Source organism: Siphateles boraxobius, unplaced genomic scaffold, assembly GCF_051911475.1.
Source record: "Siphateles boraxobius isolate OS27281-9 unplaced genomic scaffold, OSU_SipBor_1 15, whole genome shotgun sequence".
Classification (NCBI taxonomy): domain Eukaryota; kingdom Metazoa; phylum Chordata; class Actinopteri; order Cypriniformes; family Leuciscidae; genus Siphateles; species Siphateles boraxobius.
The window spans coordinates 3,898,903-3,918,774 of record NW_027508755.1 but is presented as its reverse complement, the minus strand read 5'-3'; the positions used below and the strand labels follow the sequence as shown (position 1 = coordinate 3,918,774).

Genomic DNA, 19,872 nt, shown 5'->3' with positions numbered 1-19,872 from the left:
TTAACCACAGGATGTTAAAAATGAACACTGAAGCAGTGTTGAAGTTAATGAGATAATTAAGTGATGATTGGCCATTAGTGTGCACCTAATGTTAATAACAAGAATCATTGAAGGAAAGAGAAACAAGAACAGAAAAAAAAGAGAAACACAAGAACTACTGACTCTGAGCCAATACACATTACTGCACTTATTATTTGTAGACCAGTTTGACTTTATTTCTGTCATACATCTACACACAGTCTTATTTAGATTTACAGAAGTTTAGATTGTGATGTTTTATGGAATGTTTCATTTCATGTCACCATTATGGTGATCAGTGTTTGCTTTAGGTGGGCTCTTGACCCTTTACCTTTCAATAATAATTGTTTTCTGACCACTCCAGCTCCGTGTTCATGAAGCACATTTGTTGTGGCAAAAGAAACTATGACCTGGACTTTTCCAAAAGCATCGTAAGTCTAAGTTGATTGTATAGACCTTTCATTTCAATTGTTCTACAATCAAGTCAGGTTTTAAGATGCTTTTGGGAAATGAAGCACATGTAATGATGATAATGTTTAGATCAAATCCAATCCTGTAGTGGCCAGAAAAATTGAGCCAGCATTATAAACTGATTATACAAATTTATTATTCATATTCATTACAGTAGCTAATTCCAGCAGTGTTTTAATACTTTGAAGATTTTAAGATCACACATAGACATCAAAAATATGAATCTCAACAATGGTGACAATCACACAAATGATTTATGTTGCAGTGCATGATGGGAGCCACCAATCAAAACGCATCCATGGCTCACATCATGCATTACAGCATGAATAAATTATGCAGCTGAATTTTCCTGTAATTTTCATTGTTTTTTCCTCTTTGCTTTTATTTTTCTTTTGTTTTGTTATGACTTTAGTAGCTTGTTTTGTGATGTTCAGAGTTGATCTGTTTGTCACTAGTTTAATTATTGTCACCATTGTTGAGATTCATATGCTGTTTCTTGATGTCTGTGTGTCCAAACATAGTAACTTCTATGCTCAAAGTATTTTAAAAAACTTTCATATTTCCTTTGGATCTCAAACTGTAGAATATCAGAATACAATCACCAAAGCTAAAATTAGGCATACAGTCAAATATTTAGACTCTAAACGTGAATTAGGTCACTACATGATGATAATGTCATCACATAACATAAGCAGGGTTTCTTTTGCAGTAATAAATGTGCTTAATAATCACAATGTTTGAATAGACAGAGAAAATCTAACAATACAAAATGAAAGGGTCAAGAGCTCAACTAAAGGAAACGCTGACCACCATAATGGTGACTTGAAACGAAATGTTAATTTTTAACCCTGTAGTTGGACCTATATGTACACACGGAGTGTTCATTTAACACTGGGGATTTTGCTGTGTATAATGACATGCAGTGAATAATATCTTATATTATATTTTACTAGATACTTTACCTTAAATCAGTTTGAATGTGCACAAAAACAGCTTCTTTATTCTGATCTTGGTCGTGCAATGGAATGGATCCAACAGGAACATGTCACGTGATTTACTTGCATCTTGCCCAAAAATTGTGATAGGCTATTTGGTAGTCCTATTAAGCCTGGTGATTAAAGTTATTGTATACGAAAATAAAATGACATAGGCCTATTTAAATAAGTATTTATGTATTTGAAATACAAAATAGAGTATCTCAAAGTATTTCAATACAAATTACATTTGATTTTTTTTTCTGTTAGGGAAAATACAAATTACAAAATACACAAAAGTAATTAAATACGTATTTCAAATACATGTAATTAAAATACTGCCCATCTCTGCCTAACCGAGACACACACTGGTGTGTGAGTGTATTCTGAGTGCAAGACTCGAGAAGCCACTGACACAGCACTGCATGGGGGTTTTCCTGGTTACAGTTTCCCAAAGACTGCTCTTTTACCTAGCCTTAAATACCTAGACCAGAACAAAAGGGTTGTTCCAATATTTATCAGAGTTTGCTTTGGTTCAATTCCTGTACCTCAGGGGGTAGCACCTGGTCTCGAGGGAGAGGGGAGATATCTTGAAAAGACATCATACATGGAGGAGAACAGGATTCTCTTAAGTTCTCAATGTTTCTTATAATCTCAATGACTGCGATGAAACTAAGACCATTTTACCAATCGCACTGAGACATTTAAAATGAAACCAAACATGAAAAGGAAAAACAATAGATTCACAAGATACATCATACGTGATATACAGGCATTCTTAGTGAACTTTTGGTGACTTGACTCAGGGGGAGAGGGGATGAGGGAGAGAGGGATGCAGAGATAAGGGACAAATGTTTGGACAGAACAATGTCCCTTTGCTCTGTCTTTGCAATCTTCTGTCCAGAGTGCGTTTTATGGCTTTATTGCAGGAGGAGTTTTATTTTAACAGGAAAATCAATTCTTACACCATTAACCTCTAAACTTATGTTAATTCTCAAAAAGAACTGACGTATGACAAAAATAAAGTCAGTCTGGTTAGTAATAAGAGAGATTAAATGTCCTTAAATTTGATTTCATTTAAGGCTGTGGCTGAAGTCAGTTGTAGTTCTTGTGTTTCTCTTTCCTTCGGTGATTCTGCTTGTTATCAGCTTATTATCAGCAATAAAAAATAAAGAGTTCTAAATTCATCTTTAACGTCTGTCTGTTATTCAGATACTTTTGTTTAAATGTTACTCATTTTAAATGGTTGACTTTCAAGGAATCCATTTAATTAATTCTTACTCAATTCTAATTTGTTAAATTTAATTAATAATATTGCTTGTAATCTGTTGCCACAATTTTATTGATTATATATAGTGTATTACTTATTCAGAACTCTGCAGCTAGGGTCCTTACGTACACAAAGAAATCTTCCAACATCACTCCTATTCTACGCTACTACATTGGCTACCCGTTTGCTTTCGTATTGAATACAAGATACTCCTTATCACATTCAAAGCACTAGGTTATCTAGAGATTTTATGTCTTTTTTTATCTCCAGTTGATTCCATCTAAGGCTGTTGCTGGATTGTTCTTGTTGTTTCTCTTTCCTTCAGTGATTCTGCTTGTTAACAGCAGGTGTTCATCACTAATGCTCAATCAGCACTTAATTAATGACTGAATTATCTCATTAACTTTCACTCTGATTCAGAGTTACTTTAACACTTTAGAGTGTGACCAAATGTTCTCTGAGCAGAGTTAAATTAGCTTTGGAGATTTTGCTATGTAGGAGCAGGATTGTACACCCCTGACATGATACTCAGTAGTTTGCAAGTTTGCAAATACATTTGATTTGAATACCAATCATCATGTCTTTAATAATCAATGTTAATTTACATTTTATCCATTTAGCATCAAGACAGATTTTGGAACAAAGGAGTCTCCATATGTGGAGTTGCTCAGTGAAGGATTTACAGTATCAACTGATGTTTTAGCTCTGACCACGGCCTGCAAGATGGATCTCTACAGGTTTCCCTTCGACACCCAAATCTGCAATATAACACTTCAGTCTACAGTGTATTCAAGTATATCTGAAACACATGAATCAGTTTTGACGAAAAAAACATAACATGGTTTGTTCTTCTAAACTATTTAATTTCAATATCAAATAATACAACTTTAATGTCTGTTCCCACAGATCAGGAGATTATACTTGATACATTATCTGATGCAAAGTGGGCGACCTTCAAGTCGAAGGAGCTCTTTCAGGCCCAGGGAGAGTGGGAGCTCATCAGTATAAATAGCACTAGTGCTACCGTTGATGAGGATGTTGGAGAGTCTGAAATAAATCAGCTGATATATCAGGTACAGAGTACTGGGTATGTAATGTAAACCAATATTGAATAAAAAAAAAATAGTGCCAAAATATGTGCCATAATTTAATTAAAAAGGCAGGGGTATCAAATATCTAATAAAATAAGAGAGTATATACTTTAATAATATGGTTCTCACACCAGAAGGTGCACAGATGTGAAGGGAGATGTGTGTACGTCTATCAGCATTAAATTATTCATTAAAAGACCCTTTTACAGCATTCAGCCAAATATGTTTGGAATAAACCATTCATATTGATAAAAAATATTTTAAGGATATTCAATTTTCATGGTGGCCGAGAAGTGCAAAACAAATCACAATAATGAAAACAAAATTCAAATTACAAATTCAAAAACAAAACAACAAATTGTAAACACAGTGGCTATACTAAAACTACAATGACAAGACTAAAAACAAAATAACACAATGACAAGTCAATAAAAACAGAAAAGGTTGGTATATTTTGCAAATGGAATACAGCTGATTGGATGAGACATCTATGAAGAGGGTCGATTTGTCTGTGTGTATATATATATATGTATATAAATTTTTTGTGTGTGTTTATTTAATCATCTAACACTAAACTAAAACTGCCAGTAGGTGACGGCAAGTCACTGTCTTAATGAGTCATTCATTTCGTTCAAACAGCTGATTCATTCAGGAAAAGAAAGTGTCTGGCTGTGTCTGAAATCTCCCCCTATTCCCTTAAATAGAGCACTATTTGAAGGGACAGCCATTTATGGTGGTGTCCGAAATCATAGTGGACGTTATCGAGTCCACTCATTAAATCCCACAATGCACCGCAATAACAAGTTTACAACTGATGTTCCAGTCCAAAATTATCATGCCCTTCACTCGCTAACTTCCCTCCGTCTTGTTCACTCGGATGTACGTCATTGCTTACGTTGAATAAGTGCCCACTACTGGCGGAAACCTTTGCAATAGGCTGAATTGGAACGTGCTAAGCCCTTGATCACGTAGAATCCATTATGGGGTTGATTTATTATTTATTTTTTCCCTTACGAATTTTTCTTTTTCAATAATTTAAAGTTCACATGTGCGTGTCTAAAAGTGGACTGGAACGCAGTCGTACACTCAATGTCTAGAGAATACCCATAATGCACTATGAGAGTCACGGGTATAATTAATTCCCGCGTCTGACCAGAAGATGGCGCCCACAGCTGTACAGGCTACAATGTAATATCATACAGCTATGAATTCGTTTTTAATTGATTATTAAATTGTTAAATTAAGGTTTACACATGATAGTTTCCATGACAGAGTTCAAGATAAATCCTCTACAGCATCACTACTGGAATTGCCAGTTTCAAATGATTATCAAACAGCAAACACAAACTATGCAGACGCGGCAGCCCTTCTAGTGCACTCCGTGTCCAAATTCACCCATTTGTTTTAGTTCACTCCTTCAAGTGGACTATATTAGTAGAGTAATGTAGGGAATAGATTTCAAATACAACCTCTGTCTTTATAAATGGGTTACTGATTCATTGACGATTTGTTCAAAACATGCGGATTCATTCAGTAATGAAGCACTGCTAGAAAAGGAATGTTGCTTTTGTTAATCCATTAACATGTGCTTTAAAAACAAGACAAATATGGCAAACCATATGCTGCATTTAAGTTTACAATTCTCACTGTGTACAATAATCTCTCTCGTTGTGATGAGGGATGACACTATGACCTCTGCAAAATTATCCTCCACAGTGTGGAAACCAAGCATTTGGTTACACTTTATTTCGATAGTCACTTTAGACATTCTATTAACTATAAGTAACTTTTCAACTACATGTCAACTAACTGTCATTAGAGTATTAGTAGACTGTTGTAGACTGTCAGTAGACTGTTAGGTTATGGTAAGGTGTTAGGGTTCGGGTTAGGAGAACAAGTTGACTTGTAGTTGCCAAGTTACTTATAGTCAGTAGAATGTATGTTCGGTCTCCAACAAAATAAAGTGTTAGCAGATATTAAGCTGACAGTCTACTAATACACTAATGACAGTTAGTTGACATGTAGCTCCAAAGTTAGTTAGTAGAATGTCTAAAGTGGACTATCGAAATAAAGTGTTAACAAGTATTCTCCTTTAGTACCACCCACAGATTAACAAGAGATTCACATGTTGAGTTTGACAATGTAAAATAAAACATAAAATGATAGCACTTTACAATAAAGGTTTGTTGAATTAATGTTGTTAACATTACTTAATGCAATGTGATCTAACATGAACAAACAATGAACAGATATTTTATTAACTAATATGAACAAAGATTCATAAAAACTATAATAATTGAATTGCTCGTTGTTAGTTCATGTTAATACAATAATTAATGTTCACAAATGAGATCTTATTGTTAAAGGTTACCATAAAATGAAAAATTTAGTTCTAACCAAACATTTCAATTCTTACTTGTAACATTTATGAAGATAGCTCTCTAATTCAATCAGTATTGGTAATAAGAGACCATATACTGTTTGTTATTTTAAACTGGTGTACCACCCACCCCTTTATTTATGGGGAATGGTGGTGTAGTAAACCACTGAACTGGTTTAAACTGAGTTTACTCCATGTTGCTCCAGGGGAATTGTCCCTATAATAAGTGCAATCTAAGTCGCTTTGGATAAATGCTTCTTCCAAATGCATAAATGTAAATTTATGTCTCTTAGTGGTGTCTATGTTAAAGTCTATCATGATGCTAATGTCTCTCTCTCTCTCTCTCTCTCTCTCTCTCTCTCTCTCTCTCTCTCTCTCTCTCTCTCTCTCTCTCTCTCTCTCTCTCTCTCTCTCTCTCTCTCTCTCTCTTTTCATGGCAGATCACCATAAAAAGGAGACCTCTACTGTATGTCATAAACATTATAATACCTGTATTTTTCTTCCTTGTGCTGGATGTGATCTCCTCCTTCATTGACACAAGTGGAGCAGACAAAGTGAGCTTTAAAGTGACTTTGCTCCTGTCTATTTCTGTGATGTTGCTGATTCTTTATAGCACACTTCCCTCTACGGCTGAAAACATCCCTCTGATTGGTAAGTCTAACATAGACCTGATTATTTAATATTACTTCATTTATGTTAATTTTTAAAGAATGTAAGATTTAACCCTCAGGGGTCTAAGGTGTTTTTGGGGTCCTTGAGATGTTCTGACATGCCCTGACATTTGTGCTTTTTTCAGTTGCTTATAAACATATTAATGGTAAAGGTGTAATTAAACTATTTAGCACAAACAGGGCTACCATAATATGTGAGCAACATGTGTGTACATGTTTGTATTTTTGAGGGAATATTGTTTATGCATGGTTATTGAAAAAAATAAAAAATAAAGTTTCTGAAATAAGGCCACAAAACACATACTAAATATGTGTCCACAAGACTTTTGACTAATGGATGTCGTTGCCTAGAGTTTTTTCTGCAAAATGATGTGAAAATCATCCTGCCTAATTATTACATAAAACAATACATTGATTTAAATTTTTTAAGACACTTTTTGTTTGGAAAGGCAATATGTGCAAGGGGCGTCAACGATTTCAACACCATCATGCTTATTTAGTAGTTTACACCTGAGGAGACAATGGGGCCCGCATATTTAATGAGCCATTCATTCAGGTGTGTCACTGAGCCTATATATACACATATATATTATACCAAATTGGTTCACAGTTGGAAGCATCTCATTTTTTTATATATTTTTCCATGTCTAGTAATGTTTCTTTCCATGTTCCTTGTGCAGTTAATTCTCATACTGTATTTTCAGTTTTGGAATATGTTTGCTCTCCCCAAATTTGTCACTAATAAAACTCAATAAAAATTATTTAAAGAAAGGCTTATATTTACCTTTTAATAGTTTGTTTACATCTACCTTGTAAATATATTTTTTTATTAAAAAGTTTACGTAGGTATTTCATTTTAATAAGAAATATAAATGTTAATTTGCCGTTTAATACGTTGCTTATACAAATACATTTTATTTCAACATATTTCAGTCGATTTTTACTCATCTCAGTACAGCAATATAGTTTGCTAAAAGCGGTTCATTCATTCACACACAGAAACGCGATTCAAATTTAAACTGTCTTTTTGCGAGTTGTGGTAAACAGCGCATCTCTGCCGTTCATTCATTCACACACAGAAACTATAGAAGAATAAAACGAAGAATAGAAGAATAAAACGTCATCAGCATACGCTTCTGGTAAACAAATAGAGCAAGATGAATCGCACTTGGGCAACTGTGGTTTTTATGTGCGCTGAAAAAAAGAGAGTAGCGAAAGAGTAGAATATGGACGTGGTCATGGCTAGGGAAAAGAGGTGAACTTGGCATGCAATCTTGCAAGTGGAGCTTGAGGTCAGTAGTTTTAAGTTTTAGCGTCATGTTGTGTTGATCAATTCGCCGTTCATGTTGCATTTTTATTGGCTAATCAGTAGACGTAGGTCTTAACAGCAAACACACTGTGAGATGATCAAGCTAAATCTCAGAAAATAATTGCAGGCTATCTTTGGTCGCAAGACCGTGACAACGGCCGTCTTTGAACCTCTCTCACTGTACAATGTAGTACCGCAGTTTAAAAGCCACAACCACAGAAATCGCCACGATTGGCCATCCTTCGTCTGGGAAAGGCCAAAATCGTATAATGTGTACTGGGCATTAGATTAAATCGACTGAAGATAAAAGACATTAAATCTCTTAAGTTTCAAGATCTTAGGAGAGGAGGATTAAACAACTCCACAAACAGCATTACCAGCTTCACTTACTAATCATGGCTGCGTTTTTCAAAAGCATCATAAGCCTAAGTTGATCATAAAAACAATTGCCAAGAATGGTCTCTACTATCAACTTAGGCTTACAATGCTTTTGTAAAACACAGCCCAGATTTCCTTTATTTCAGTCATTTTTATTTTATTGAAAATAAAAGTTTTGTTTGAAGTCACCATGATGGAGATCAATGTTTGCTTTAGTTATGCTCTTGACCCTTGACTTTTTTAAATTGTTAATAAAGAACATTAGTTACTATAAAGAAAGCCTAGACCAAACGAGAGTAGATGATATTGGCTAGTTAGTGATGATCACATAATCATCATGAACTGGTCATAATCACTAATCATTCAGTCTAATGTTACAATTAAAATAAAAAAATAAAAAAAGGATTAATCATTTTATGTTAATCATAATAGTATCTATGTGATTCTACAGCATGAGGTAGTGGTAGGCGATACTGCAAAATTTGGTATCGATCCGATACCAAATACATATAGGGTCAGTATTGCCAATACCGATACTAATACGATACTTTTTACTTAAAAAAAATAATGTTGTGTAGGGGAGAGCAGTATGTCATTATTTATGAAATGAGTGAATGATCAATTCTTTAGGCAATATTTTTTTTTTATTAATGTATTTAAGTGCACACAATTATTAGTTATTAGACACTGTAGAATGAATGCTTTACAGCCTTTTTTAAAAAAGAAATATAAATAAAGAATAACAAAAATCTCTCCCTTTTTTCTGGTTTTAAAAGCAAATTAAATAAAGTGAAATAAAGTGCACACAATTATTACTGAAGAACAAACAAAGAACAAATATCCCTGTGCAATTACATTCCCTGAGCCCCCCTTCTGTTCCTCTCGGCCATCCTGATCTCTCATTTAATGTGCTATTATCAGCCTTCGCTGCTCTTCGGCGCGTTGTGTCGGTGAGTCACGTGACGACACAACAACGAATCACAGAAGAGCAGCAGGAGGGGGAGGAGGAGCAAATGGATGTGAAAGCAGCGTTTGCTCAGGATTGTAGAGGTAGAAGACACGAGCAAAGTATAGTGAACGTAGAGGAGAGATATTTAAATTAAAATATCGATTCAATTACAACTGTATCGATCTGATACCAATACCAGTGTTGGCATTGATACTATCGATATTTAGATCGATCCGCCCACCCCTAGCATGAGATCCAGCAGTGTTGTGGTAATCAAATATTATGCAGGATTTAAAAAATATTTAGTGCACAAAAGATTTTCATCTACAGCATTACAGACACACATAACCTACAAGAATGGTCATAGTTTCCTGTTTTTCACAGCGACTTTCTGCTGTGCGGTTTTCTGTCTAATTGGCATCGGCTTGCTGGAGACCTTCCTTGTGAATAGTCTGATGGCTAGAGGAGCTGAGAAGAGATCAGTGGAAACAACATCTACTGTTAGTGGCCGAGATGGTAAGAGTCGACACAGCATCTGATTATGAGGAACATTTTCATGTATTTTATACTTTTACCTCACAAATTAAGGTTTAGTTGTGAAATTAAGTTTAAGGTTTGTTTGCTTTGTCACTTGGTACTTTTGCAAAGAAATGAAAATAAAATTAATCTTTGAGTAAATTAGACTCCATGAAAAAAAATGAACATGTTCCAGCGTCCTCGTGCCCCTAAAAGTACAAACAGTTTGGATAATGGATGGATGGATGAAAATAGCATTTTAAGTCTGAAATTAGCAAACATAAAACCATGCAATCACATATTAAACAAGCCACCCCAAAACCACATGTGAAATTCATTTATTTTTCTATAATGGAGTATCAGCAAAGATTCCCCATCAAAAAAAATTTATGATTATGCAGACAAAGCAGAATTAATCCGGACCCGTGCTTTGATTTTTTTCCTCTCACAGACGGTGAAAGAGACTTGAAGAGCCCTCCAGACTCAGTAAGAGATCAGAATGAAGCGTCTTCTACCCTAAACCGTCTGAAGCAGATCCTCACTGAGTGTTGGGCTGCAACTCCACCAAACCAACGAAAGAAGCTGTCCTGGACCAGAGCAGCAAGAATCATAGATGTGGCCTTCTTGGTTCTTTACATAATAACTATTATTGTGTTTATGTCTGTGCTTTGGAAGCTTTGGTTTCAATTGTGATGTCTTATATACATGATATAGCACACAACATTAACTTTTATTCAGGGTTTATATACAGTTTATAGAGTTTAACACAAGGATACATGGGCAAAACACAAAGATGCAGACCGAAGACACACTCACTGGCAGACTTACATGAAATACTGACAGAGGTTTACAAAAAACTACACTAAAAAGACAGAAAAAACACAATCATAATACTTAGGCGAAGAACCAATGCATATTGTGGTGGAAAGAGTACTAAAAACATATATACTTAAGTAAATGGCTACTTAAGAAATAATTTACTTGAGTACAAATTGAAGTTCTGAAAAATAATGTGGAAAAACAACAACTATTCAAGTTATTATGGTACAAAGTACTTTAGTATTATTTTTCTATTTTTACCAAAAATGAGGCGATGCTAGCAATATGGCACTCTCATGTAATTTCGGTTTCATTTATACTGGAAGCCAGAGGACGCCCTCATGCAGAAAGTCCACAGGTGATACTCATAGAAGTATCAAACTTATGACGTTCCAGGAAATCCCTTATATGGACATTGGATATCATAACAGCTGAATAACATGCAGATAGAGATGTTTTGACTAATGAAACAAAGACAATAAACACACGATTGCGATGATATATCTGTGTTCTTCAAGCCATCTCAGGTATTATTTTCATAAGAATTATGTATATCTATAATGCAACGATAATCAGTATTATCGTATAGAATAGTATAGAGTTTTATAAAATATTTTCTGTCGCACTCTGTGTTAAGAAACAAGTTATTTCAAACACGACTGACATGTATATCGAGATTTTGGAGCAAAATGTTATATTAATCTCATCACCTATCCCTTTTGCCAAGAGCGATTGTTTTATTACTAATGTTGAAAAGAAAGTACACGCAAGATTGTTTGAATGCTTTTTTAAGGAGGGCAAAAAAAAAAAAAGCAAGGAAGGGTAAGTGAAATGTCTAATCAAAGAAATGAGGGATTAAAATAGTAGGAATAGAGAAGTGCCAGTAAAAAAACAATTGTGGTAACATTTTAACCCTCTACTGCACGCATTATTATGCAATCATGGAAAAAAAATTTACAGTGTTTTTTTATATATAAAATAGACTCAAATTAACATTTCTTTTTTTTATTATTTCTTTTTTTTGGGGGGGGGTACTTTTGGGTGCGTTGCCATATGGCAACATTGTGCGACAATGGAACAGCCTGATGCGTTTTCTCCCAAAATGACATGAAATTCATAGATGATTACAGACCTGTCTTTTAGAAATGAAATTGTTTTTATTATTTAAAATGTTTTCAAGAGCTTTGTGTACAAAATATGAAACTAATTTTCAAAGTATTATTTCAACAACATTTACAAAACATCTGACGCAAACTCATAAGAACTGTTCAAGTGAAACTACTCGATGTGAAACGCCTTAAAGCAGTTGTTCTCTCTGTTAAAGGTGGGGTATGTGATTTTCTTTTTTGACCATTTTTTCAAAATCACTTGAAATCCTATTCCTAACCCACTTACAGCCACTGAGTTAGAAGCACTGACATGAAAATTAAAAAATTTAATCATCTGTGGAACGGGCAGGACTCGAAAAACTCGAAAAAACTCGAAAAACAGCCAATCATTTCCAAGACCACCTAGAATCATTGGACAGTAAGTGCGTCAATCAAACGGTCGTACCATACCCCCCTCCCCCATGCCCCTCTTCGAGTGGGTGGAGTCAGGGCCAGCGTTGGAGGAAAGAAGGTAGGACCTTTTGAGTTATGTATTTTCAAAATCTGCCGGCCGTTTTGCAAATCACATACCCCACCTTTTAAGCAGAGGTGCACCTTGCACTTAGAGCAAACCCCTCTGACGATGCCCTTGCAGCCAGGATTCTTGCACCTTCCTTTTGGTGCACCCATCTCTGGCCAGTGATCAAAGCGGTCAAGACGGATATATATTTTACTTTTATACTTTACTTTACTTTTACTTTACTTTATAAATATATAAAAATATATATAAATATATGAGTAGAATACAACCATCCAACTATATCAGTGCATCCATACATTGTCATTCATACAAAGCTACTCTGCATTAGAATGGGCAAAATATTGTTCCATTACCGCACAATGTTGCCATATGGCAACATACCTATTTTATTAAATAAAAAGGTAATATAAGTATCAAAACAATGTGACAATGATTGAAATAAGATTAGAACTCACCCCAGATGCTTGATGTATTTTTTTATTCCGAAGAAATATGAAAAAAATGAGGAAAATCTTCACATATACACAAGCACTTTTTCAGCAGCTGGAGTCATCAAAAGTGTGTGAAAAGAATGAAGTTGTGTAGTGCCGTGATGTCATCAAAGCATATCATTGGTTACCACCAGGTTCTACCATGAATTTAAGATTAATCAGAGCTCATATTTATTTTCAAATTTCAAGAAAATTTCTATTTTCAATTTCCAAAGAAAGTGTATGTTGCTATATGGCAACACCGTGCAGTAGAGGGTTAAATAAAATGTTTTTTTTTTTCATTCTACCCAAAATGTGCCGGGAGTCCAATGTGGCTATAGCAATGAATTACACTTTTACATGCAGCTGATTGACAGATACAAAATGCACTCTTATTCCATTGTTTTAATTGTTTATTTCAGCTTCGTACATTAAGTTTAAGTCCATTGTTAAACAGGTCAAGCATTACCATTAAATTGAACTGTGTGCATGGCATTTTAAACACTTACATTGTTCTTTCTTACATTGCAAAGCTCACAATTTCATTCACTAAAATATTGAAACATCAGCGATACTGTTTCAATGTTATTGATTGTCAGAGCGAGGTTTGAACGCCCCCATCCACAGCTTCAGACCTGTCTGTTATTGGCTGAAGCGCTTCAGACCTGTCTGTTATTGGCTGAAGCGCTTCAGATCTGTCTGTGATTGGCTGAAGCGCTTCAGATCTGTCTGTGATTGGCTGAAGCGCTTCAGATCTGTCTGTTATTGGCTGAAGCGCCTCAGATCTGTCTGTTATTGGCTGAAGCGCTTCAGATCTGTCTGTGATTGGCTGAAGCGCTTCAGATCTGTCTGTTATTGGCTGAAGCGCTTCAGATCTGTCTGTTATTGGCTAAAGCGCTTCAGATCTGTCTGTGATTGGCTGAAGCGCTTCAGATCTGTCTGTTATTGGCTGAAGCGCTTCAGATCTGTCTGTTATTGGCTGAAGCGCTTCAGATCTGTCTGTTATTGGCTGAAGCGCTTCAGATCTGTCTGTTATTGGCTGAAGCGCCTCAGATCTGTCTGTTATTGGCTGAAGCGCTTCAGATCTGTCTGTTATTGGCTGAAGCGCTTCAGATCTGTCTGTGATTGGCTGAAGCGCTTCAGATCTGTCTGTTATTGGCTGAAGCGCCTCAGATCTGTCTGTTATTGGCTGAAGCGCTTCAGATCTGTCTGTTATTGGCTAAAGCGCTTCAGATCTGTCTGTTATTGGCTGAAGCGCTTCAGATCTGTCTGTTATTGGCTGAAGCGCTTCAGATCTGTCTGTTATTGGCTGAAGCGCTTCAGATCTGTCTGTTATTGGCTGAAGCGCTTCAGATCTGTCTGTTATTGGCTGAAGCGCCTCAGATCTGTCTGTTATTGGCTGAAGCGCTTCAGATCTGTCTGTTATTGGCTGAAGCGCTTCAGATCTGTCTATTATTGGTTGAAGCGCTTCGGATCTGTCTGTTAAGATCTGAAGCGCTTCAGATCTGTCTGTTATTGACTGAAGCGCTTCAGATCTGTCTGTTATTGGCTGAAGCGCTTCAGATCTGTCTGTTATTGGCTGAAGCGCTTCAGATCTGTCTATTATTGGTTGAAGCGCTTCGGATCTGTCTGTTAAGATCTGAAGCGCTTCAGATCTGTCTGTTATTGGCTGAAGCGTCTGTGATTGGCTGAAGCGCAGGGTTCCTCCGCGGTAATTTGAAACATTCCAGCTCGCCCAGTTGATCTGTCTGCACCTTTAGTTACTTTGTACTTTTGGTGAAAATTAAATGTTGCAAAGTTGAATACTTTATTTTTATTAAACTCAAGTAAAAGTAAGACAATTTAATTATACTCAAGAAAGAAGAAAAAAAAAGTACTGTAACGAAAGTATTTAATTAGTTACTTTCCACATCTGATAGTGACCGCCATTTTGAGGGGCAGGCGCTCAAGTGAAAAAGGGCACCCCTCTTCTAATTTTGTATAAAAAGTAAAGTTATTGTTGATCATCTCTTAATTAATTACACTATTTAACACTTTATGGCTGTTATACCAATTAAATGACATCAGTTTCAAAATCCATCTTAACATTTATCAAAATCCATTATACTGCAATTATAATTGCCTAAAAAATTTAATGAGATTAATGTTTGAAATAAAACATTTTGAATATAGAAATATGATATAAAAATGAAATTATATTATTATATATGAAACTAAAACCACCAGTAGGTGGTGGTAAGTTGTAATAAGTGAATCATAGAATCATTCATTCAACCAATTAATTCAAACGGGCTGATTCATTCATGAAAAAGCAAGTGTCCCCTGACTTTATGAATAAGTCATTGAATCATTGACTCACCTGTTTCGTTTAAAAAATGGTGTATCATTAAAAAATGACTTTTCTGCATTATTTGGAACACATTTTTTCGTGGCAAAATAGAGCAAAAACAGTCAATTTTGACAATGTTGTTTTCTAAAATTAGTCAATTCATATTATCAACATATTTTATATAAAATCAGTTCTACCCACCGACACTAACTAGGAAATAGGGGGGTGAAGGGAACATAACTTGATTTTGATTAGTTTTTATCTATATTATCAACATTGTTTTGTATTATTCTGTTTTGTTTGTTGTTTTATTTACTTTGATTAGCTGAATTGTAAGTATAAAATGTCTAATTTAAGTGGGCCCACTGCTTAAATATCTGTCTGTTGTCTCAGATAGGGGTCAGTTCTGTTCAGTTCTTAGTTTTTTGTAAAGTTGAAGATTTACGTTTATTTTGTTGACCTCAGTTATTTAAGTCTAGATATGATTTGTTGGAATAAGTTGATTCAGTTTGACCCATTTTTGTCACACATATATAAACAATAGGCCTGTATTAAGTTTATAGCAAAATATGCATGTACAGTATATGCAAATATTTAGTAAGTAGTAGAGCATACAGAGATAGGCAGTTGCTGCAGAGTTATATTTGCTTGTTGTGGAAAATTGTAAAAATTATTTGTATTCCAGTAAACTGACGTCCCTTCTAAACAGATCCAAAAGCAAAACGATGCCTCTATTAAACCAGTAGTCCATAAAAAAAAATAAAGATTTGTTTCAGATAAAAAACTTAAATAAGTTTCACAGTATCTCTTTGTGTCTTCACTTGTTGTCTTAAAAACTAGCAGACGCACAAATGTGATTCTGAAAGCTTTCATCTTTGATCATGTTTGATGACGATTGGTTATATATGCAATAGGAGGAAAACTTCATTTAGCTTTGTCCGGCCACAAATGATGTTTTAATTTTAATAACCTTTCTGATTAGTCAGTTTAGTAATGAGAGAAGCCATTATGCGGTCAGCCTCCTCTAACAATCATGCATAATTAAAACTGGCTTCAGCTCTTGTGTATGAAAGAACATTTAAAAAACAAATGTGTATATTTCAATGGAATATTTAATTAAATACAAGTTTTAGGCTTAACCTTCCTCTGGCAGAGCACTTCTAGTGTGTTCAGTGTGTTTAACTTTTTTTTTTATCTCAAAAGATTCTCAAATGCATATTATCAGTATAAATTTGCATAATGAACTGAATTGCACATGTTGAATTGAATTGACTGATTTAGGTAGCAGAAGTTAATACCTAAATAAAAACTATTCATGGGCCAGGTAACTTTATTTGTTGCTGCATATTTTTAATTTTTATCATTCTCTTAGTGACTGCATACAATACAGATGTGTCTTTAATTCAGGAAATAGACTCTTATTTGTATAGTGCTTTTCACAACACACATTGTTTCAAAGTAAGAAATTCATAATGTTAATGTTTATAATACATTAGTGTCTAATAGTCCACACTGAGCATTTTAGAGGTATACGTGAAGTAATGTGCAAAGGTTTTAGGCATCACAAATCACTGATCATTTCACTGATTCATCACAAAACATTTGGTTTAAGTCACTTAATTCAATATTTTGCTTTAGTGTTCCAGTATAAGACTCATTTTTTAGATTAACAAACACTCCGTTAACAATATTGTAATAATTCAGCGTGGGGAATGATTGTATAACCTAGTGAAAAAAGCCTATAAAAAATGTTTTTAAAATACATTTATTTCACACTATAGTATTTAAATATTTCACACTAAGGATTCTGGATGGAAGTCGATCAATTAAAAAGACAGCATGAGTCCAGTTTTCAACATGCTTCCTCCAGACAGAGAGGCTACTCACCTGAACGTGGTAGAGATAAACATTGTTACTCTCCGCTCTCATCCCCAAGGAGATACCCCTCGTCACCTGCATCATCTATATATCGTCAAGATGAGCCTTACTCCCCCATCCACAAAGACGGTGACAGACATCGAGGCTATAGAGATCGTCACGTCAGTCCATCTCCACATTATTGAGAACGCCACATCAGCCCGTCTACCCATCACCGTGATTGTAACGTCAGCCCATTGCCACATCATCGAGAACGCCACAACGCCTCCACATTATGGTGCTCAACATACCAGCCCTACTTCTCATCGGCCCGACTCTACATCTTCGTGATTATTTCAGCCCGACATCCGATGATTGCTTACATCATGCCTCTCATCATCAGGATCGTCATGTGACAGAATTGCTCTCCAACAAGTTTTCTGGTGAGAGATATGGTCAACAATCTTCTAGTGACCATCTACCCTCGTCTGGTGATCATCATGTCAGTTTCGATGATGAGGATGTTGATCAGCAGGGAAACGTCTGGTAGCAGGTACTATGGGCCAAGTATCTGCTGAGTCTATGAGTGGGCCCAAACAAACTGAACTGGTAACTTCTGTCACTCCCACACCTTATGTTTTTGCTATCATTGAGAACATCGCTGTGCACGCATTTGTAGACACAGGCTCAGACATATCTTTGATCAGTGAAACACTGAGAATGTCCATACCCTCTCTAATGAAAAAGCCTATTCAGAAATCCTGCTGGCAAAATCAGTGACGGGTGACTATTTTGATACTCTTGGTATGTTGCCTATTACTATTAGGCTGGGTGAGGAAGTGTTCTCCCATAATGTCCAGGTGGTTAGAAATGCTACACAGCCTGTTATCCTTGGTTGGGATTTTCTTAGCAAACATCACACTGAAATTGACCACAGGGAGAATCATTTAAAATTGTTGAACTGGACTGTACCTTTCTTGTGTTCACAGCATATAGTCCCTCTTAGGAGTAGTGCTGTGACTTTAGAGCCCATTTTGATCCCAGCCAGGTCACAGATGAATATTTTGGCAAAAATTCAGCCCAATATTGGGAAAAAAAAAGAGTTCACATGTAATTATGTTGTAATTTTAGACCCCGAAATTCAGTAACCTCTGTAAGAGCAGGCGTGACTTGTGTTCGAGCTATGAATCCGACAAGTGAGGATTTTCATGTCCCCTGTGGCACGAGGCTAGGTGATTTCCATTCTTTATTCTCTCAACCAGGTGAAGAATACACAATGTTGGTACTCACAGTAGCTCAAATACAGACTCAAATTGAGAGAACAAAAGACTCAGCTAGAGACTATGATTTTCAAATATGAAGATATCTTCAGTGCAAATGGTTATAACTATGGTCGTACAGATTTGGTCAAGCATACCATCCGTATTGGGGATGCGCAGTCCATCAAGCAGAGGGCTTGACTTGTTTACCTTGATGCTGTGTTCTTTCAGTGAACATCTTAACAGTCTTGAGGAGGTTTTCAGTCGATTTCGTTCGGCAGGTCTAAAATTGAAGGGTAGTAAATGTCATTTGGCTTGCTGTGAAGTGTCTTACTTGGATCATGTTGTGTCTAGAAAGGGTCTCCAGCCAGATGAAAAGAACCCGGACAAGGTCTGGTCATGGCCTACCCCCAGGACTGTCACAGAGGTGAGAGCCTTTGTTGGTCTGTGCTCCTATTATAAGAGGTTTGGTAGGATTTTTGCTATAATAGCTACACCCCTTCATGCTCTAACCCAAAAAGGTGCTGTCTTTAAGTGGTCGAGTGAATGTGAGGATGCTTTTAGATCACTGAAACATGTCCTCACTAATCCTCCCATTGTAGCTCACCCTATATTCACACAGCCTTTTCTACTATGCACTGTTGCTTCTCATGATTGTGTAGGTTCAGTGCTTGCTCAGTTGCAGGATGGGAAGGAACGACTAATTGTGTATACCAGTCACACTCTGACTCCTTCTGAAAAGAAATGATCAACTTTTGAATAATCAAGCAATTTTGAATGGGGCGCCTGACAAGAAATGTCTGATATCTAATTACAATGTAATAAACCAAAAACCGATGAGTGTTTAATTTCAGAACAAAAAGTTTTCAAATAGCCCCACATGCTTGCGATAGCTGTAAATGTAAGCACAGCAAAAGCTCACGTTGTTTTCCAAAGACAGATATTGATTACAGTGGTCTGTATCTTAAACCTGCATTGATTGGTTACCTCCACTGTAACTGACTTCCACACACAAAAGTTAATGCTTTAATGTTAAAGCTAGAATGTCCCCTAATGTGTTTATTTACACAAAGGCATGAGTGGAGAAAAACCAAGGCAATTTTATTTTTATCTAAATTTTCATAAAACGGCTATTTAAATATATTATTTCTATAGGTTATACAAAAAATAACCGAGTAGGCTGAATAAGCTGATCTCTAGCACATAAACTGGTGGTAGCCTAGTCTACGAAAGGTAAACCCCTCTAAGCTCACAGAAATGGTTAGACCCAAGTCTTCAGCAGCCAATGACACTGACCCGTTCAAACTGATTTTAAACGCGTATTGCACGCGTAGTTCTATGGAGCGCTAAAAAGGCTCACAATGCGCCACTTTCCTACCTGGTTTTGTTAAAAAAGCGGCGTAAAAAGCGCCGTTTGAACGGCCAGGACGCCAATTTTTTACGCTAGCAAAAAGCGAAACGCTGTAAAAAGCGCCGTGGAAT

General features: G+C 35.9%; 1 protein-coding gene across 1 annotated transcript in view; it reads left to right on the top strand.

Moving 5' to 3' along the window:
• LOC143738665 (5-hydroxytryptamine receptor 3A-like) overlaps positions 1–11,741 on the top strand; it is a 28,609-nt gene extending 16,868 nt beyond the window's left edge. The window contains exons 4-8 of the mRNA XM_077230735.1: positions 3,354–3,526; positions 3,640–3,806; positions 6,645–6,855; positions 9,896–10,027; positions 10,479–11,741. Coding sequence (XP_077086850.1) covers positions 3,354–3,526; positions 3,640–3,806; positions 6,645–6,855; positions 9,896–10,027; positions 10,479–10,720 — 925 coding nt within the window. The 3' untranslated portion in view covers positions 10,721–11,741. The remainder of the gene's footprint in view (positions 1–3,353; positions 3,527–3,639; positions 3,807–6,644; positions 6,856–9,895; positions 10,028–10,478) is intronic.
• The last annotated feature ends 8,131 nt before the right edge of the window (positions 11,742–19,872 follow it).